This window comes from Thamnophis elegans, chromosome 16 (assembly GCF_009769535.1).
Source record: "Thamnophis elegans isolate rThaEle1 chromosome 16, rThaEle1.pri, whole genome shotgun sequence".
Lineage (NCBI taxonomy): Eukaryota > Metazoa > Chordata > Lepidosauria > Squamata > Colubridae > Thamnophis > Thamnophis elegans.
This window is the reverse complement of record NC_045556.1, coordinates 16,315,746-16,338,297: the sequence shown is the minus strand read 5'-3', so window position 1 is coordinate 16,338,297 and position 22,552 is coordinate 16,315,746. Positions and strand designations below refer to the sequence as shown.

General features: G+C 44.0%; 1 protein-coding gene across 1 annotated transcript in view; it reads right to left on the bottom strand.

Annotated features, from left to right (window-relative positions):
* The window catches only part of CHSY1 (chondroitin sulfate synthase 1), a 107,469-nt gene that overhangs the window by 71,887 nt on the left and 13,030 nt on the right, over positions 1 to 22,552 (bottom strand). The window contains exon 2 of the mRNA XM_032233517.1: positions 19,560 to 20,055. Coding sequence (XP_032089408.1) covers positions 19,560 to 20,055 — 496 coding nt within the window. The remainder of the gene's footprint in view (positions 1 to 19,559; positions 20,056 to 22,552) is intronic.

Genomic DNA, 22,552 nt, shown 5'->3' with positions numbered 1-22,552 from the left:
GCATGAATAGCCCTTAGGAGGCTTGTGGAATGTTAGGGGGGGGGAGGCACAAATGAGCAAAATTGTCAAAAAAAGGGCATTAGAAAGCTTACAGAGTGTTCCCTGGGGCTGGGGAAATTGAGCAAAAAATCTCTGAAAGCCTCGTACAAGCTATGCACTGCCATTTTGGTGAAGGGGGCGGGGTTTCAGGAGGCAAAAAATGCTGTATTCAGTGTATAAGAGGCACCCAGATTTTCAGCCTCTTTTTTGAGGGAAAAAGGCGCATCTTATATTATGAAAAATATGGTACCTATAAGTTCTTTCATTAAGGACGGGGTGAAGAACCAGCTTCAGTTTGGGATAAAATCCAACACAATGCGCTATGGGCAAAGCAACATAGATTAGAAACCAGGGGTGGTATTCACTTACTTTCCCTACTGGTTCGCAAACGTGAATGCACGTGCCCCGTCCACGCATGCATTCGGTCTTCTGCACATGCACTTTGATCGCACGTGCTGCTTGCATGCAAGCGTGTGGCTTGAAAATGTGCCTAAATAGGACAGCATAGAGCTGGGGTGGGTGGATGGGTGGGTATCTGACTTTGTTGCTTGTATGTACAATGAGAGCTTATGTACCAGAGACAAACTCCTTGTGTGTCCTATCACACTTGGTCAATAACGAATTCTGTCCTCTCCTGTCCTGTCCAAGGTAGATGATGATAGATAGATAGATAGATAGATAGATAGATAGATAGATAGATAGATAGATAGATAGATAAGATAGATAGACAGACAGACAGAGGGAGGGAGTTGCTCTCTAGCACCTTTTACTAAGTCTCTCTCTTAGCAATGGAAATGTTGGGCTCAATTGTGGTCATAAGGCGAGGACCCCCTTTGTTGATTCTCACCTTGTTGCCCACTTCAGGTGATGCATTGTCAGGAAGAAAGAAGGGGAATCTTTTCACAGCCATTCAATATACTCATTTTGAATAGGTTATCATAGCTAGAAGGAAAAGCTCTTACGGGATCCTCCTATGCTGCTTTTCAGGGCTAAATGGAAGAATAGGGATGGTCAAAAGCATAACAAAAAAATAGAATCCATTTAAGCAACCATTTCCTGCATTCATATTCAGAGTTCAATGCTTGCCAAAAGGAAGGGGGGGGGGGAAGCAATATCTGCTCAGCTAGCCAAGAGCCAAGAGAAAGAGCTAGCGAGAGACTTTTTATATAGCCATGTGTTTCCATGTACCTGCAGCCTTCAAGATTTCAGTGAGAAATTGTTTTCTGGGGGTGGGGGGGGGGGAGGATAAACACGCAGATCTGTTTGCCAACTGTTTCCAGCGGGTTTATTATAGAAGCTGCCCTGAGATTCTCCAACCAAGCAAGATAACAGTTTTAAAAATAAAAATAAAACTCCCAACGCCAGTCGGTCTGCTCTTATCTAAGGGTCAAAAGTATTGCAACCTTATTAGGACATACGCCCCAGGCTGCTTCTCTTACTTAAGATCTGTTAATTAGAAGTTAAGCACTTACTGCACTTCCAATAACTCTACAGAGCTCTTAAGAGTTAGAGTTAGAATTCTTTATTGGCCAAGTGCGATTAGACACAGAAGGAATTTGTCTCCTACCCCGTCTTTGGACATTTCTAGGAGAGAGTCAGGTCTTCTGCAAGGTTGACCTAATTCTAGCTACATTCAAGGCTTAGTGATATTAAAGTGATAAAAGGTCTGGAGACTAAAACATAGGAAGAACGGTTGCAGGATTTGGGTATGGCTAAGGTAAAGGTTCCCCTGGCACATATGTGCTAGTCGTTCCCGACTCTAGGGGGCGGTGCTCATCTCCGTTTCAAAGCCGAAGACCCAGCGCTGCCCCAAGATGTCTCCATGGTCATATGGCCGGCATGACTAAATGCTAAAGGCGCATGGAACGCTGTTACCTTCCCACCAAAGGTGGTTCCTATTTTTTCTACTTGCATTTTTATGTGCTTTTACGTGCTAGGTTGGCAGAAGCTGGGACAAGTAACGGGAACCGCCAAATGGCCGACCTTTCAATTGACATGCTCAGCGTCTTAGCCACTGAGCCACTACACTTTAAGGTACTTTAAGGAAGTACAAATTCAGGATAAACAGAAACATTCACAATTTATATATCCAAGGATAGGAAGGGGGGGGGGGGGGAAGCTATTGCGGTTTCTTCTTCCAAGCCTTGCTGGTCAGTGGCAGGGTTCACACGTTAAGCAGCAGTTAGCATAAAAGTGGCTTGGCATGTAAGACACTTAGCCAGGTTCACACACTGCCCTGGTTCACACACTGCACTAAGTCATAATCCATGAGCCTTATAAACCCAAGAACTGGGTTCAAACAACTCACTAAAAAAAAAAAACCTTCCCAATTAAACACACTGCATTTCAGCTCAGTGCAATGTACGCTTGATGGGATTAGACACTGCAAAGCATGGCAAAGAGTACGGTTAACTCCACGACCGTTTGAACCTCACCCAAGTGGAAGGAAGGAAATGGAAGTTGAAGCTTCCGCTGGAAGTGGGAAATACTTCAATAACTGTTGAAAGAAGGACAAGGCAGAGATAAGGCAGAAGAGCAGGTGATGAAGTTTTTAAAGAGAGAAATGCGTTTTTAGAAATGTTTCCTTTCATGTAAAATAAGGAGCTATGGACACACACACACACACACATACACACAAAAGAGAGAGAGAGGGAGAAAGAGAGAGGGAGGGAGAAAGAGAGAAAGAGAGAGACACCAGCACATATACATATACGTACATGCATGCATACATACAACCTATATATATGTACCTACAACCTTGTGCGGTGAGTTGGGCTGAGAATGAGTGACAGGTTTGAATGTCACCATGCTGGCTTTGATGCCTAAGGTAAAACTAGAATTCACAGTCTCCTGGTTTCTAGCCTGATGCCTTTCATTCTCCTTCAGGAGCATATAGTCCTATTATTATTATTATCTCTTTTATTCATTAAACATGAAATTCAGTCAAGTGAACATTCAAAAATGCATCACAAATACTATCGACTGGTGCTAATGGTTGATACAGGTTGCTGCCAGCATCCTATGTATCAACCAAGTTCCTTCCTTCCTTCCTTCCTTCCTTCCTTCCTTTTCTTCTCCTTCTTCTACCACTACTACTTCTACTGATGATGATGATACTCAGTCAACTGAACATTTAAAGATGTGTTGACTGGTACTAATGGTTGATATAGTTTGCTGCCAGCGTCCTAGGTATCAACCAAGTACCTTCTTAAGATGTACGATGTTCCGAGTAGCAGAGTTTTTTGCAGTTCCGCTGGTGTTTATTGCAGGAAGCTGCAATGTGTTTTATAAAATTCTTGGACCTGATACCAAGTGCCCCAATGACAATGGGTATCATTGGGTATTATTATTTATCTATGTAATTGTTCTACATAATATAATTATTATCATACCATTGATGTCCAAGGATATCATCTTTTTTTCGTCTTCCATCTTATTTGTATGTTGGTTTTGGTCCTTTCCATGTTCTTGTCTCAGTCTGTGTTTTTGTCCTGGCTCCTTCTCTCTCCTGTCGTTCTGTTTCCCTTCGGTCCCTTATATCCTGCTCCGTAAGTTTTTCCTCTGAGGTCTGTTCTTCCTGGCTCTTATTTTCTGCTTCCTTTCTATTATCCTGTTCGTCTTCTCCTATTATATAGTGATCATAAAATTCCTGTGCCTTTTCCAGCGAGTCAGTATGGATTTTTTTTCCCCCTGCCAGGTTATTAGCATCCCCTCAGGGATAAGCCATCTAAACATCACTCTGTATTTCAGCTGCAATGTCTTGATGTGTTTTATAAAATTCTTGGACATGGTACCAAGTGCCCCAATGACACTGGGCAGCCCTGGGTATCATTATTATTATTACATATAATATAATTATTCTATGTAATATATTTTCATCATGCAATACAATATTGCTATTATATCAGGCATTTATATTCTGACTTTATTATTTTTTACAAATAACTCAAGGCAATGAACATCCCTAATATTTCTTCCTCTTCCTCTTTTCCCCACAACAACAACCCTGTGAGGTGGGTTGGGCAAAGAGAGAGAGACGGAGAGAGAGAGGGTGGGAGAGAGAGAGAGAGAGAGGGAGAGAGAGTGAGACGGAGAGGGAGGGAGAGAGACTGAGAGAGAGAGAGATGGAGAGAGAGAGGGAGGGAGACAGAGAGGGAGAGAGGGAGACGGAGAGAGAGAGAGGGAGATGGAGAGAGGGAGGGAGAGAGATGGAGAGAGAGACGGAGAGGGAGAGAGAGTGACAGACAGACAGAGAGAGAGGGAGATGGAGAGGGAGAGAGAGTGAAAGAAAGAGACGGGGAAAGAGAGAGAGACAGAGAGAGAGAGACAGAGAGTGAGAGAGAGACAGAGGGAGAGAGAGAGAGAGAGAAAGAGAGACTGGCCCAAGGTTACCCAGCTGGCTTTCATGGCTAAGGTGGGACATGAACTCACTGTCTATTTGATGCTGGAAGACAAGAAATCCCTGCACGTTTTTCTTCCACAAAAACATCTCTTGCCTCAAGAAATACCGGAGCATCACAAAGAGAACTAGATTGTATCACCTGTCATTCCAGTTTATACCTGCAAGGTATATGTCTAGGCAGGGAGGTATTTGGAGATTTCCCTCCTTTGTCTGCCGTCTGAAAAGGCGCGCAAAAAAAATGGTTCTTTAATCACTTCCCTCCCTATGGCTGGACATAAGAATCCTCTGTCCATTACGAATGTAGCAAAGTCTCCTGATCTATTAGGAAAGCTATTTGCAAAGCCTACTAATTAAAACCCTTCGTGTAAGACTGTGATGGGGAACCTATGGTATGCGTGCCACAGGTGGCACATGGAGCCATATTTGCCCTCAGCTCTGGTGCGAATGCGCGCACCAGCCAGCTGATTTTCAGCCTTCTGGAGGGGAGGCCGTTTTCACATTCCCCAGGCTTCAGGAAAGCCTCCAGAGCCTGGGGGGAGTGAAAATCCCCCTCCCTTGCACGGGGATCACTTGCGTGGTAGGGGTGTAGCTTGCGTTTGTACAGGTGGGTGGGCACGCATGCGATAGCGTGTGCACACAATTTTGGCACACCTTTAGAAAAAGGTTAGCCATCACTGATGTAGGAGATGACCAGGTTGAGCCCGAGGGAGGAATCAAACATGTCATCAGTCACGAGTCCCTTTGCGCTCTCAGGGATCTATGCCCAGCCCATCATGAATTCCTTCTGCACACCTGCACCTCCATAACTGTCTGGTTTGGCTTCGCAACCCAACAAGACAGACACAGACTTCTGTGGATAATCAGAACGGCAGAAAAAACAATGGCTACCAACAATGGCCTTCCACGGAGGACCTGCATACTGCACGAGTTAAAAAGAGGGCTGTGAAAATATCTACAGACCCATCACATCCTGGACATAAACTGTTTCAACTCCTACCCTTAAAACGACGCTATGCACATCAGAACAACTAGACACAAGGAGAGTTTTTTAGCAAATGCCATCACTCTGCTAAACAACTAATCCCCACTGTCAAACTATTTACTAAGTCTGCATTAGAGCCGAGGTGGCGCAGTGGTTAAATGCAGCACTGCAGGCTACTGCTAGATCAGCAGTTCAGCGGTTCAAATCTCACCGGCTCAGGGTTGACTCAGCCTTCCATCCTTCCGAGGTGGGTAAAATGAGGACCCAGATTGTTGGGGGCAATATGCTGACTCTCTGTAAACCGCTTAGAGAGGGCTGAAAGCCCTATGAAGCGGTATATAAGTCTACTGCTATTGCTATTGCTATTACTATTAATCTTCTCATCGTTCCTATTACCCATCTCTTCCCACTTATGATTGTATGACCGTAACTTTGTTGCTTGTATCCTTACGATTTATATTGATTGTTTCCTAGTAAGATTTGATTGCTTATTTGTACCCTATGACTATCATTAAGTGTTGTACCTTATGATTCATGATGAATGTATCTTTTTTTTAATGTACATTGAGAGCATAGGCACCAAAGACAAATTCCTTGTGTGTCCAATCACTCTTGGCCAATAAAGAATTCTATTCTATTCTTTTACCCTTATCTCTCACCAAATTTCCATTGGCCGTTAGTAGTTCAGATTCTTGCAGAGAGCTTAAGCATGCAATAAACCTTTATATCCATTTGAACTGCCCCAATCTCCCGATTTTCCATTGCTTGACACTTGGCAAAACTGTTTTGTCTTACGTTCTTGGCCACTGAATAAACCAAGATCTGGCTGCCACAGAAATGGGATGTTAGCATGTGGTTCTGTGATGAACTAGGCTTCCCCAAAAAGCATGAAGCAGATTCCTGGTCTTGACAAACCCCTTTTAATGAAGGAATGTGAATTCCTCTCATTTACATTCAGCAAAGGCCTGGTAAACAGTCTTTCAAAGGTGAATTTATGACCACAGACATTATCTAGCTTGGAAAGCTGCCATGTAAATATTTTCCAAATGCAGTGCTGCACAAGGAAAGACTTGGCCCAAAGTCTCTGAGATTCACGGACAGATCTTCACGCTCCTGAAACGAATGAATAAACGAACAAACAAACTGTTTCCTGCAAAAGCCCACTCCCCTTTTGCTCCTCTTTTATTTCCTATGGGAGGGGCCATTCATCGTCCACCTGTGGCTTTACTCCCAAGTCAACCTTGATTTCTCAGCTGTTCTTCTGGCAGCTCTGCGCATGTGCACACTGGGAACAGGCTCCAGCTGTTCCTCTGCCTCACTGCTGTCTAGTTCCGAAGGCAGCTGAGAACTGCCAGATGGCCTTGGCTCCCGTCTCTGCCTCCGACACAGAGCCCTCATCCGAGCCTTCCCCATTAACTGGCCATGTTCCTCCTCAACCTCCTCACTGTCTGACTCTGCCGCCAGTTTTGCTGGTTGCTGGCAGCCCACAACAGGTTCCACAGTATGAAGGAAAAGATAAACTTTTCATACACGGCTAGAGAGCCACACACCATGTCTTTGATACCGAATACAATTCCAGGAGACAGAATAAGACTTTAAAACTGAAGGAGTAATTCATGATTTTTTTAAAAAAAATATATGAATGAGCTGCTCATAGAACATCAGCAATATGCTGGCTTTTGAAATAGGAATGAAAAATCACTTTTATCCCAGGCAGAACATTGATATAATTTCTTCTTTTAGCCAGCTGGAATTTGAAGCAATGGTTTTTATCAGACCAGCAGCCATTTACAAAGAACTCCTCAGTTGCAAGGAAAGTAGGAGACTAAGTTTTTACCCATAGGAAATAATTACATGTACACAAGAGACACCTTAATGCTTAATTAATAAACATGGCAGCTTATAAGCAACAGGATTCGGGATTTTTTTTTTTTTTTTTGTCTTTACATATCTGAGATCAGAGAAGCTCCAACAAACAAACAACAATATATACTAATCAAAAGAAACAGATGTTTTGGAGGAAGTAGCAGCCAGATACTGTTTCTTCTTTCTCATGCTTGTCTCACAATTTGGTTCTTTGCCATGCAAAAGGGGAATTTGCATTCGCTTTTATGGGAGGAGATCAAAGTATATACTTCAGAACATGCTTTAATGGGCTAAGCTTGCTAGATGTTGGCATAGGAAGCAAGTTTTTTTCATGCTCAACTGTCTCTTAAAGCACATCTAGTTTGTGTGGTCTTCTCTACCGGAATAGGCGGTCAGAAAATTCAGTTTTGCACTGCTTCATGTGCAAAACTGCTACTGTCTTCCTGATCATTTCTGGGGTATAAGCATATTTGACCAAGATTTGCAACAGGGTGGAGATAGCTATCAGCAACATTGTTCACATTTCAGCTTGAAATCCCATCTGTCCCATAAGCAGAGTCAAGAACAAAGGATTGTGGGAGTTGTAGTCTACAATATTTGGAAGAAAGCCAAGATACCCTTTCATATCATTGCAGATTTTAGAACTGTACTTACGCAGCGAGGGGATTTTCTGAAAGGGAAAAGAAAGAACAATGGGGAACAGCAGCAGCATCTCACAAGCATACACACTGTGGACAAAATTCACCCACTCTCAAGAAAATGTCTAAAACTAGTTGAGGGCAATTCCAACCTCTGCAATGTCAGAATTGCCAACGAGGTAAAGTTACAGAGGAGGAAGGAAGAGAAGAAGGAGGAAGGGGAGAGGAGGAGGAGAGAAGGAGGGGAGGAGGAGAGGAAGGGGAGAGGAGGAGGAGAGGAAAGAGAGAAGAGTCCTAAACATGGATGGATTTTGGTCTTAAACATCACCAACTTCTATAAACAGGGGCACTTGTGTTTTTGAGGCATCTATTCTGGATGTAAACAGGCTTCCTTCCCTACCTTTTTAATAAAACATTCTTTTAATTAAGTGTTGTTTTTTTTAATCAGGGCATCTTGGACTACCCAAATATGGGATGGAGCATACTGCTTCCGCTTTCACCTTTCAGCCCCAATCCAGGAGCCTTCCCATATTTGGGTAGACCAAGTAGCCCTGATTAAAAAAACAAAACACTTAATGTCTCTCCTTGTACAGCTGACAAAATGAGGAGAGCCTGTGGCTTAGAGGTTAATACGTCTACCTAATATGTAAGTAGCCTGGGTTTGAATCCCAGAAGGGCATGGCTGGCTGACGAGAGCTTGAAATAGATTTATGCTAATTCTGCCTTTATTTCTTTGTCGGCGAATATAAATTGAACACATTCTTTTCATTAAAAGGAAGATAGGAGGCTGGCTTGCTGAAAAGCATGCCAAAAGCCTCTTCTTGATTTTCAAGAATGCCAATGGAGCCCAGAGGGGTGCCACAAGCTTACATAAAATGGAAAAGTGACGAATGGCTACATCCCAGAGCTTTATTTGGGAGTGTGCCCAACCTGTCCATAAAAAGATCAAGAATAAGCAGAAGGGATGCTGAGTGTCCCGTAAAGGGCAAGTAACGTTCTCATAAATTAGCGCTTTGTAAACAGTCACACTCTCGCTTCCTCTCCTCTACTGCAATTATTTTCTGAATGGTTGGGGGGGGGGGAAGGCCCACCACCAGCTATTCCATGAAAGAACTCACAGTATATTCTCAAAATTCTAAAAATGCCTGACAACCCAAAGTTGGTGGGACGTCCTTGGTTCTAGAAAAGGACAAAGAGGATAGGAGACGAAGTGCTTCTTAAAGCAGGGAGCCCTTCAAGCTTACTTTTTTCTTAATTCTTCTTTCGGACAATCCCACGTGCAATTTCGGAACAGCAGAAGCCAGAAGCGCAAAAATTATACCCATTCTGAACAAAGCCTCAAAGGAAACGAAAACAGATTTTTCCAGCCACTTTGGAGACAGGACTCGATTTTCTGGCCCCCGTCGTCGTAATCAGAAGCCTCAAAGCAAACTGAAGAACAAAGGCCTACTCAGTGGAGAAGTCAAATCCAAGCTTTTTTTTTTTTAATTTACTGTTGGCAGTTATTATTCAGAGAATCATTTGGAGGAGAAGGAATAAATCTGAACCCGGAAAAGCTCTTTGGAAACAAGGCTGAAGGGAGAAAGGCTTGTTGCAATTTGTGATGCAACAATGACTAAAGAATGAACCTATCACCATTAATTGCTATTGTTACTGTTAGCTATTATTGTTATGAGGGATGCGGTGGCTCAGGAGCTAAGACGCTAAGCTTGTTGATCAAAAAAGTCGGCAGTTCGAATCCCTAGCGCCACATAACGGAGTGGGCTCCCGCTACTTGTCCCAGCTTGTGCCAACCTAGCAGTTGGAAATCACGTAAAAAATGCAAGTAGAAAAATAGGAATCAACTTTGATGGGAAGGTCACAGCGTTCCGTGCGCCTTCGGTGTTTAGTCATGCTGGCCACATGACCACAGAGATGTCTTTGGACAGCGCTGGCCTTTTGGCTTTGAAATGGAGATGAGCACCGCCCCCTAGAGTTGAGAACGACTAGCACATAAGTGCGAGGGGAACCTTTATCTTTACTGTTAGGAGCAGCATCTATCTGAACTCATTTAGGACAGAATGAAAGCATGGAAGGTTATGGACCGCTGGTTCTGTATGGATGAATCTATATCTATATCTACATCTATGTATCTCTATCTTTATATATATATCTATTTCTATATCTATATTGATTGATTGATAGATAGATAGATAGATAGATAGATAGATAGATAGATAGATAGATAGATAGATAGAAGATATAGAGATAGAGATAGATAGATAGATAGATAGATAGATAGATAGATAGATAGAGATAGATAGATAGATAGATAGATAGATAGATAGATAGATAGATAGATAGATAGATAGATAGAGAATTTTCTTGCAGACATTTCATGACCAAACTTGGTAACATCATCAGCACTAGATAGAGTGAGGGGCGGGAGGAAGGGGAGGGCTACTATGGGGTCCTTGGGTCTCTCTGATTTTGGTGGTTTTGTTGCAGTCATTTCATGACCGAAGTAACACCATGAGCACTAGAAGGGAGTGGGGAGGAGGAGAAAGAGGAGGACTATTGTGGAGTCCTAGGGGCCATCTGAGCTTGGTTGTTTTCTAGCAGACGTTTCATGACCCAACTAGATAACATCCTCAGTGCTTTTTTAACAACCCATACTAAGGCTGAGACAGTGACTGGCCCAAAATCCTCCAGCTGGCTCCTGTGCCTTAAGCAAGACCAGAATCTCAGCCTCCTTGCTCCTATAGCCCAGCACCCTAATCTCTGCACAGGCTCTCCTCTTGCATTAGTTTTTGCTTTTTAGTACATGCAGTAACCCTATTTTGCCCATTGGAACGTCCGAGAATTCCACAAACTCCTAGAGACAGGAGGGTCAGCCCAGTTCAGCTCAGGAACTTGACTAAAGATGATAGATCAACAAAAGCATCCAGAATTGAGGTCAAGTTCGAAGAAGGGAAGTGGCTAAGCGGAAAACCTTGCTGTGATTTTGAACTTCCAAGAGATGCTACAGCAAGACATGATTAAATGAGAAGGGTCACCAGGCAAGGTTTTGGCTGGGAGGGAAAGACAAGGGAAATCAGTGAAGGAGGAGATCCTGTTTTCACTAGTACATGTCTTCCTTGCCCCACAGGGAAGCTGTTTGGGCCGTCCCAAACAACGGGACAAAATCCCACAGGGGAAGGAAACTTTCAGAAATGTTTCTCAAATGCAAATAATCTGGAACATTTTGGAGCTCCCTTGTCCCTTGCTAATTTTTGGCCAGCAGAAATTCCTGCGTATCCAAATTTCTGTAACCCTGCTCATATTTGCAACATCTCTGGAGTCCCTTCTTGTCCTCCAAGATTTGAAATGCAAAAAAAGGGGGGAGGGGGAGAAATGTTTTGTTTCATAGTTGGAACAAATCACTGCATTGCAGAAGCTTTGCCAAATTATTTTGACTCAGCCAGAGTTCCACAGAACTGAAAATCTGGAAATCTTCTAGGTTTCAGACATAACGAAATCTGGATGGGGAGAGGAAGGCAAAGTTGAGGGATATCTCCCCCTACTTCTCCTCTTCTCTTCAGCAGCTTCCTATGCAACCATCTACCTAGTCTACTTACCTCCCATTTTCCAACTCAAGTCCCTTCTTTTCCTTCCCCGTATCTCCAACCATGGATATTCTGGACTCCGCCCTCCCCCCATGCAAACCTCATACCTTGATTCAGGCAAAGTACCTGTTCTGACCTAGGCTTCCCAAGAGCCTGAAGCAAAGTCTTTGTCCTGACAAAACACCCTTTTATTAATTTACTGTGAATTCTGCTCATTCACATCCAGCAAAGTCTTTTGAGGGAGGATTTACAGTCACAGACCTTCTCTGGCTTGGAGAGTTGCCAGGCCGATATCTGCAAAACTTGGTCTTGAACCAATTAAGCAAACTAATTGTCTCCTGCAAACTCCCCTCCCCTCTCACTCCTCATTTATTCCCTCTGGGAGGGTCCATTCATCGTCCACCTGTGGCCTTACTCCTAAGTCAACCCTTGTCCCTTAGCTGTTCCCATCGTCTGGCAACTCTGCGCATGCGCACAATAGGAACAGGCCCAGGCTCTTCGTCTGCCTCACTGATGTCTGACTCTGAAGGCAGCTGACAACTGTCAGACGGTCCTGGCCACCTCTAAGCCTCTGAAATAGAGCTCTCATCAGAGCCTTCCCCAGATAAGAAATCAGGGTCCACTTGGGAGTAAAGCCACAGATGGATGGTGAATGGCCCCTCCCATAGAAAAGAAAAGAGGAGTGAAAGGGGAGGGGGCTTTTGCAGGAAACTATTCATTTGTTCGTATCAGGAGTGTCCATGAATCTCAGAGACTTTGTGCCAAGACTTTCCTTGCACAGAACTGAGTTTGGAAAATATTTACATGGCAGCTTTCCAAACTAGATAAGGTCTGTGGTCATAACTTCACCTTTGAAAGACTGTTTGCCAGGCTTTTGCTGAATGTAAATGAGAGGAATTCACATTCCTTCATTAAAAGGGGTTTGTCAAGACCAGGAATCTGCTTCATGCTTTTTGGGGAAGCCTAGGTCAGAACAGGTGGTTCATGGTTAATCGTTTATCCTACATAACGTAACCAGTAGGGTTATGTTTGGTCTGTTTTTAATTTTGTAAGCCAAGAGTCAGTTGTGTGAGATGGGCAGCCGTATAAATGCTACAGATAAATAAGTCTTGTATGCTGGTACCTGAAATCTATGATGCACAAGGCAAACTCATAGAAGAAGAAAAATATTGATAATTAATCAGTGGGTGGAATAGCTAAGACAGGAAGAATGCTAATGACCAGACGACTGCACGGAATATAAATCCTTCCATCCTCTTCCTTCCAGAGCTGAAGAAGCTTCTTGGATGAGAAACAAAACGTCTTCAAAGAAAAACCAGAAAGTCCAGTTGACTTTTGAAAAAGCACCTTTGGGACAATCATGACTTGGATCAGACTCAGAATCTCCATAGATATAAGTTAAGACAGCCTGTTCTCATCTAACAAATTGCAAATGTGTTTGATTTCCTCATTCCATGCCAGCTCAGCCAATCACATTGGGTTTGAGTAGCGGTGAATTCTTGATCTAGATCCTGCAGGCTGGGAAAGTCTGAAAGTTAAAGTCATATATCTTCAAGCTGCTGAGAAACACTGCCCTAGATCTGTCAGCCCCAAACTTCCTGAAAGCTGTCCCAGCATTAAAAATAGATTCTTTTAAGGATGATTGTTACAGATTCATTTTATTCACGCAAAGACTATCAGCCCATGCTGCCTATAATAAGCTTCTCGGGAACAATACAGCACCACTCAATTAATTGAACTCATTCAAACAAGAGCAACACACACAAGGCAGCGAGTGACATTGGCACGGCTCTCTCCAGACTCAATAAGCAGCCATCGAACTGGCAGCCATCAAGTTGCACGACATGGCAATTGTCAAGAACCCCATCTGCAAAACCACAGCAGGAAATGAGCTCACACAAATCCAGGATGTAAGAAAAAAGAGAGAGATTGTGTTACTGGCAGGACGACAAGCTAACTCTCAAATCTGTTCAAAATTCAAGGGCAGAAGTTGGCACACATCACCTGAAGAACACACACTTGCTAGAATGTAGACAACAACCTATTGACAACCAGAAACTGCTATAGATAGTCCTTGGCTTACAGACCACAGTTGAGACCAGAATCTCGGTTGTTAAGCAAGGCAGTTGTTAGATGAGCCACATCCAATTTTGCAATCCTTTTTAACCATCCAGAGTTGCTAAGCGGATCGCTTGCAGTTGTTCAGGACAATAGAGAGGCTTAACAAAGGGAGATGCTTCAGCTCTGACTTTCCCCACTATCCAGTCAGAGCTGAAGAAGCTTCTTGGATGAGAAGCAAAACGTCTTCAAGGAAATACCAAGAAAGTCCCGTTGCCTCTTGAAAAAGCACCCTTGGGTCAATTCCATCAAATTCAAGATACATCAAACCACGGCGGGGCAGGAAGCAACCGACGATGGGTTTTAGGGACATTTTGCCCCCCCATCTATGTGATGACCTACCTTGTTCTTTGGGCAGCTTATTACATTATCTTTGACTTATGACCATAATTGAAATGTTTGTTCAGTGAGTTTGACCCCATTTTGCAAACTTTATTGCCATAGTTGTTCGGTGAATCCAAGCAGCTGTTAAATTAGTAATACGGTTGCTAAATAAATCTGGCTTCCCCATTGACTTTGCTTGTCAGAAGGTCGTAACAGGGAATCCCTGTTACTTGGGTGGCGCAGTGGTTAGAGTGCAGTACTGGAGGCTACTTCTGCTGACTGCTGGCTGCCTGCAATTTGGCAGTTAGAATCTCACCAGGCTCAAGCCTTCCAATCTTCCGAGGTGGGTAAAATGAGGACCCAGATTGTTGGGGGCAAGATGGTGACTCTGTAAACTGCTTAGAGAGGGCTGTAAAAGCACTGTGAAGCAGTATATAAGTCTAAGTGCTAGTGCTATTGCTATCCCATGATCCCAAGGCATTGCAACCGTCATAAATACGAGCCAGTTCCTGAATGTCTGAATTTGGATCAGATGATCGTGGGGAGGCTGCAGCGGTCATAAGTGTGAAAAAACAGTCCCAAGTTACTTTCTTCAGTGCCACTGGCACTTCCCAACAGTCCCTAAACAAGTTGAGTCTTGTTTGCTCAAAGTTGGAAACAAAAAACCATTCCTTCCCTCAAATGCAGAAATCATAAAAGAAAAGTGTGCTAGAATGCTCAGAAATGGACAAACTAACAATGGAACTAAGAGATAGAGAGGAAACAGAATACTACAAGATATGGAACAGGTGGTACAACTGGCTTGAAAAGCGATGTAAAATCAATGCATAAGGAACACATATTTTTCGGAGTATAAAACGCACCGGATTATAAGACGCATCAAGGTTTTGAAGAGACAAATTAAAAAAAAAGTTTTTGCACTCTGCAAACCTCCCCCAAATGGCCTATTTTTCGCCAAAAATAGGCCTGTTTTCTTTTCCAAATAAAGGGCATGAATAGCCCTTAGGAGGCTTGAAGAGTGCTCCTGGGGGGTGGGGGACGAGCAAAAAACGGCCCGTTTTTCGTGAAAGCAGGCCCATTTTTTCTCAAAAAAAGGGCATGGGTAGCTTTTAGGAAGCTTATAGAGTGTTCCTGGGGGCTGGGGGGGGGAAGCAAAATTGAGCAAAAATCTATACGGTGTATAAGACGCACCCAGATTTTCAGCCTCTTTTTTAAGAGAAAAAGGTGTGTCTTATAGTCCAAAAGTTACAGTAGTAAACACAATGAAAAGAGATGGCATAAACTTAGAAAACCATAGAGATGGAAATATTGTTTATAGATGTGTATACTGTAAAAATGAGAAAGTATGAAACAAAGAGGAATATGTATAAGATAATAGAATGGAAAATGGAAAACGCGAAATCAGAAAAAAGAAATACCGATAACGGAAAGCTGTAATTGTGATTTTAATGTTTGGAAAGTGTCCAATTAAAAAATTTAAAAAGGAAATGGCAAAAAAAACGACAACCCACAAATTGTTGTAAGTCGAGAGGCCCATCTGTTCGAGGGCCAGCAGTCCAAAAGATCAAAGGCTCCCAGACTTCATTTCTGAGCTATCTCTACACATGGCAGGACAATGCAAACTGCTCTCTTCCCAGAGCCTGGGAGGGAAGCTTGTTTGAAGGACAACATTTGATGGATGGTGGAGGAGCTGTGTCAGGCAGTCCTTGTACCGTCTGCCAGGAGACAATGTGTGCGAGAGTTTCCATCTCAGCCATGAGGTTCCACTTTTGTGCAGGGGGGAAAAAAAGCTAAGAGGATTGTTTTGTTTTTTTAACTGTGCAGAAAACTGAAAACCTTCGCTGCAGAAAACCTTCGTCAACCGCATGATTTATTTTAAGAGGCTGTCGCGCAAGAGCCCATTGTTTCCAGTTCCAAAAATACCTACTGAACCTTTAATTTTTTTTTTAAAAAAATCTATTCTTGTCAAAGCATACGCTGCTGAGATACAGAGCTGGAAAAAGAGGAAGAAGAAACTAAGCATTGGCTGACGAAGAGTGCGAAGAAAAAGGAATGACTCATAATTTATCATAAAGGAAGGAGTTGTTAATAAGAATCAACTCAAAAGAGGGCGGGGGTCAAACTCGCGTCGTCATGTTGCCATCACATGATGTATTTTCCCTTCGCGGAGCTGGGGTGGGCATGGCCTGCACGGGATGTACCCGGCCTGTGGCCTCCCAGTTTGACATCCCTGCTCAAAAGTGTCAACTGAAAATGATTCCAAGCCAGCTCATCAGCACCAGTGCATTCCCCCCCGTTTCCCTGAAAATAAGACCTCCCTGGATAATTAGCCCAATCGGGCTTTTGAGTGCATGCACTATGCCAGCAGCAATGCCAGAGGAAATGGCCCTCTCAATCAGGTTCTGCAACCCCCTGGGAAGATCACCCACATCCAATGAATCCCAGCTGGGATTCACTGGATCCTGAGCTGCCCCAGCCTGGGGAGCCAGGGTAGGCCTGGGCAAGGCCTGATCTCCACTGGGATCCACCTGCATGCAGGAATCCTCCAAATCCAGGCCCTGGTCTTCCAGGGAAAGAGGTGGAAAAGGGGAAGCCTCCCCCAAAAACCTCCTAAGAGAATCTGGAGAACCGGGGGTGGGTGGGAACGGGACTGGTTGTGGTGCACCCCCCAAGGGAGACCTGGAACTAAGAGGAGATACACTTAGTCTGCCCTGCTGGGCCCTTAACCTTTTTGCCCTAGGAAAGGTCTTAGAAAGGGCCTTCTGCCTCCTAAGCTCATCCCTCTGTGTGGCACTTGAGGGATGAGAGGCAGCTTCCACCCTTTGAGCCCTAGCCGAAGCTGCGGGGCACTGCCTGGAAGAGGGGCCCTCCCCAGGGGAGGGGAGGGAAGGGGACTTTCGCGCCTCCTCAGCCATTTGCCACGTGGCAATACTCACGGCCCTCCAAGCAAAGCCTCCTCGATGCTCTCTCTCTGCTCCACTCTTCAGCAAGGCAAAGAAAGGGGAAAGCTTGGCGGACTACAGGGACTGCCGCCGAGGCTTCTCCCAGCTTGAGGCACCCATGTGCCGATTTGCCGCCCCGTGGCTTGCCTCGCAAAGCCTTTACACTCTTCCCAGCGCCACCGCAGCTCGATTTCAGCCGCTAGAGCGATCAATTTTCAGTGATGAGAGGCCGTGGGGCTCAAAATCCCGAGCCCGCAAGCCTCCCGATTGCCCAGGGACAAAATTTGCAGTCACATGGCTGGTACGGCTCCAAATGGCTGCTTCAATGGCCCCTGAGCCTTCCCAGCCCTCAGAAGGCAAAGAACTGTCCCTAGAGGCCAGGAAAAGAAAAGCCACAGCCAGGCAGAAGAAGAGAGCAATTCCTAGGGAGGCTACAATTGCCAGGAGGCGCCAGTAATGGTAGAAATACAGGAGAGAAAAATAAGAGGTCTCACTTTTTGGCCGGACTGAGATAAAACTGGAAATCAAGGGTGGAGCACAGAGGCGTGGCTTCAGCTTCATCCCAGTCTCGTGGCCAATTGGGCGTGTTAATACCATCTACTGGAGCCTCCTGTCCCTCGCTCCGGAAAATTGCACGCGCACCCCCGAATACCACTCAATCCTTTCCGCCCACCTGCGCATGTGCACACGACACACACTTCATGCATGCACGCACAACCACTCCCCAGGCTCTGGAGTCTTTCCTGAAGCCTGGGGAGGGCGAAAATGGCCTCCCCTGGGCCACGGAAGCCAGAAACGGATTGTTCCCAAACTTCCAGTTGGACCATTGGGGCTGATTTTCGCCTTCCCCAGGCTTCAGGAAAGCCTCCAGAGCCTGGGGAGGGTGATAAACGGCCCCAACGGGCCAACCGGAAGTTCAGAAACTATCCGTTTCCAGAGGGCCTCCGGGAGGCCGTTTTCGCCCTCCCCAGGCTTCAGGAAATGTGCATGGAGGCCAGCTGTTCTTCCAGGTTCCACCGTGTGCATACGCGAAGACCAGGTGCGTCCCGGAACCCAGAAGAGCAGCTGGCGACAGTGCGTGTGCCCACAGAGAGGGCTCTGCATGCCACCTCTGGCATGCGTGCCACAGGTCCACTATCATGGGATTAGAGGGAACTTATTTTACTTGCTTTGGGGGAAGTTTTCCGGGGACCATAACATCCCTGGCAATTTATTGGGGGGCTGATTTGGGACGTGTGTTTTGGATTGGGATTAGGATGATCATCTGTATGCACAATAAAGTCAACCACCCAGCTGCAATCAACCTTTCATTCAATGATGTGATGTGCATTGTGCTCATCAAAACTCATGTTGGTTTGTAATTCCAAATCATGATATCCATGGATCCAACCAGGAGAGATTCTGATCCCTAGAAGACGGATGACCTGGAAGCAGATCAACACTGAATATCCCAACTGGAGTCAACTTCTTGTTTCTCGCCCCATAGATGTACTAAATGTAGAGTTCGCCCTCTTCTCTCTGCGTTGATCCCAGAAGAAGGTCATTCACAAGATACCAGGAATTAAAAGTGCTGACTAATACAGAACACACTGTCTGAAAATCACGGTGTTTTTATCGTAACTGCCCAAAGGGGAAAAAAAACAACTCATTTATCAAGGAGAAGTTGGTTGATGAGAACAAAACTTGTACTTCTGAGAAATTCAGATTTCTATTATACATAGAAGTTAGAGTCACCCAAAAGACTGGGCCAAATGCATGGTTCAGATAGCACCGTCCTTGAGACCAGCCACTACATTTTGGCAACTACGTTTCATAGCTCCATGTACTGTGTCAACCACTTATTCTGGCATTTAAACTAGAATGTATGCCTTAGCTTGACTGGACTAATCTGTAAATCAGGGTTAAAAAGCCATGTTTTAATGCAACGTATGGAAAAAATCAGGTATGAAAACGCACATTGCAACTTAGGTAACTTTAGTTTTTCATGCACCCCCTGTTTCTGAGCTGTTGTTGTTAGAGCTCAATAAACAGATTGAGAGGCATAACTGGAAAATAGTTTTTCCCTTACACATCTCCCTCCATGCTTTATACATGACTGCATAAGGTGAATAATCTAAGATTTCTATTCATAAGTTATTGAACCCTTGAAATGATCCAGCATCCAATTCAAAAAATTTCCTTTGCTTGTTCATAAGAATATTGTGTGCATGTGTGTCTGTGTGTGTGTGAGAGGAAGAGAGAAGAAGAGAGGGGGGAAGAGTGAAATAGAGAGGGGAAGAGAGAAACAGAAAGAAAAAGGAAGAGAGACAAAGAGAGAAAGAGAGCAGGAAAGGAAAAGGAAGAGAGGGGTGAGAGAGAATGGAAGAGAGAGAAGAGAGGGGAAGAGAGAGAGAGAGAAAGAAAGGAAGGAAGGAAAAGAGGAAGAGAGAGGGGAAGGAGAGAACAGAGAGGGAGGGAGGGAGAGGGCAAGAGGGGGGAGAGAGAACGGAAGAGAGAGAAGAGAGGGGAAGAGAGAGAAAGGAAGGAAGGAAGGAAAAGAGAAAGAGAGATTTGAAGGAGAGAAGAAGAAAAAGAAGAAGAAGAGAGAGAGAAATTGCTTAGAATAACAGCTCTGGAGAACAACTTGAATACTTAAATTTTTCTCTACCCCAGCCTTGGGCCTACCTCGTAAGACCAGACACACTGCACTCCTGCAAATCTCCGTACGCATCTGCCGATCTCCACGTCCTCATGAGTGGTGTACATCTCTCGAAGGCATTCCCCAATGTGAGGGACCATTCTCCGAAGCACTTCTCGGCTCATGATTACTCCTGGACCCCCCATGCAGAAGTTCTCTCCGGGCTCCAGGGCCAGTTTCCCCATTTCTTCAGTCGTGCCTAGTCCGGTCTGCCCTAGGAAGAGGGGCTCGCTGCTATTCAAACTCCGCAGGAAGTTCTCCAGTTTGTCTCCTTTCACATAGACGTCATCATCCGCTCGCATGAACCATTCGTATTTGTCCAAATAGTGGTCATGCATGTACTTGAGCATCATGAACGATTTCTTCTGCGGTGGGTAAGAGTCATCAACGCCAGGTAGCGACACAATGGGGATCGGGAGAGACATATCTGAGCCCTCGCTGGAAAAAAACTCCACCTTCCCAGGGATTGTGCTGGACCACGTTCTACAGAGGAAGAAACCAAACCTAAGTTAAAAATAATGCTTTGTATTTTGAGCTCATCGTTCAGGCTACAATGCTTAAGATGGATGATGGATGGATGGATGGATGGATGGATGGATCAATAATGGATGGATAATGGATGGATAGGTAGAAGATAGAAAGAAAGAAAGAAAGAAAGAAAGAAAGAAAGAAAGATAGATAGATAGATAGATAGATAGATAGATAGATAGATATAGATAGATAATGGATGGATAAGTAGAAGACAGATAGATAGATGATAGATAGATGATAGATGATAGATGATAGATAGATAGATAGATAGATAGATAGATAGATAGATAGATAGATAGATAGATAGATAGATAGATATAATGATGGATAGGTAGAAGATAGATAGATAGATAGATAGATAGATAGATAGATAGATAGATAGATAGATAGATATAGATAGATAATGGATGGATAGGTAATGAGAGAGAGGAAGGAAAGAAAGAAGGAAGGAAGGAGAGAGGGGGATGAGTGAAGAGGAATTGTCTTGGGCTGTATTTAAAACATATACTTCATGTATATAAATAACAAACTATCTATCTATCTATCTATCATCTATCTATCTATCTATCTATCTATCTATCTATCTATCTATCTATCTATCTATCTATCTATCTATCTATCTATCTATCTATCATCTTGTGGGGCCATGATAGTAGCCAACTAGGGCCTCATATGGCAAACCATTTCTCCATTTGTGCCAAGGAAACTACATGAATATAGCTATCACAAAGTCCAGCTCATTTCAAAGGAGTTTCCATCCCCCACCCATCTTCTCTGCATAAGTTTCCATGTATATAATGTGCATTTTTCTGCAGGAAAAGGTGTGTGAAAAAGTGCTACTCAGATCAGTAACAATACACTTATCAACTTCCTGCTCGAATTAAATAGTCTTGTTCCAAGCATAATCTGTGCTTTAATTCTGGGCTGGGAAATGTTCTCAAAGTGTGAAAACAAAATGCTCCTTAAAAGTGTTAACTGCTATTTTATATCAGCAATTCACAGGTATTTTAGATGAAAAATAATGGCTCTGTTCATGCATTAAAAGGTAACAGGAAAGGTAAAAAGACTGGTTAAATTAAGTGAAGCTCCAGCTACAATGTTGACAGATGTGTAAACAATGTACACATTATAAAATAATATATTTAAAAGGGAAGGTGTTACATTTTAAAGTAAGAAAATTATCTCCTGAGCTTAATTCAAGAAAACAATCTGTTAGATTGCCTTTGTTCAAATTGCTGGGGATATTAAGCCGATTAATATTCAATAGCAAATATTTAGAGAAACCAAGACTAATATGATGAGTCGTCATTTCAATCTGAAACACGCTTTCCGTCGCAACACATACCAACAATCCAGGCAGAGATGATCCTATCCTACAGTTAATTCTCTATTAAATATTTATTAGTTATCCTGTCCAAAAGACAATGAAAGAGACTCACAAGATCAACATGCATCCCCCCCCCAATGGCCCATTTTTGCTCCCAGGAGGCTGCAGGGAGGCCTATTAGGCCCAAAACGGGGTGTGAGGGGGTTGTGAGCACATGCACGGGGAAGTGGAGCAGAGGTGGGTTCCTACCAGTTCGCGCCTATTCGGTAGAACCGGTTCGTCAAATCTACCGAACCGGTTAGAAGAGGTTCCACCAGTGGACCCGGAAAGCAGGCCACACCTACAGAAGAGGTTCCAAAAAGTTTTGAAACCCACCACTGGTCCTTGGATATGATTATTCTACACTATCATGCTCATATTTATAAAACTCAGTGCCTCTGTGAAAGGTAAGGATGAATACTGCGTTTGTGGTGCAATCAGAACATTGCGTGTGTTGAAGTTGTTTTAACGCAAACCAAAGATGCCTTTTAAAAAACAAGCATACATCATATTCTTATGCATGCCAGTGCTGTGTGTGAGGTAATTTAAGGTGGTTCTGACAAGTGTCGTCGGCATCTTCATATCCGGTCACATGGGCGGCAAGCCACTCCCAGCCGGTCACATGGGCAACAAGCCACTCCCACAAAGGAGGCCACACCCACAGAGTAGGTTCGAACAATTTTTGAAACCCACCACTGAAGCGGAGGGGGAATGCAAGGGTTGTGTATGCATACACAAGGATGTGGACATGTGCGTGGGGGGGGGGTGTTGTCGCACACGCATTGCATTGTGGGTGTGGGCAATCGCGCATGCTTTTGACATGAGATGACAAAAGAGATAGCCATTGCTGTCCTTGGCCACGTTCACAGAACAGGCCCAAAACATTTTGTTTGTCTAAGTCGATAAACAAGATGACAACATGAGAGCAACATGGTTCCTGGGGAATGGCATTTTAGCGAGCTCTTCTTTATCTTTATCTTTCCTTTTATTTGAAGCTAAAAGGGGCCCACCCAGAAATTTTATTTAAGATCAATTAGCAATTTCAGTTTCCTGAATTAGGTTGCAGTCATTTTAGAACTTTAG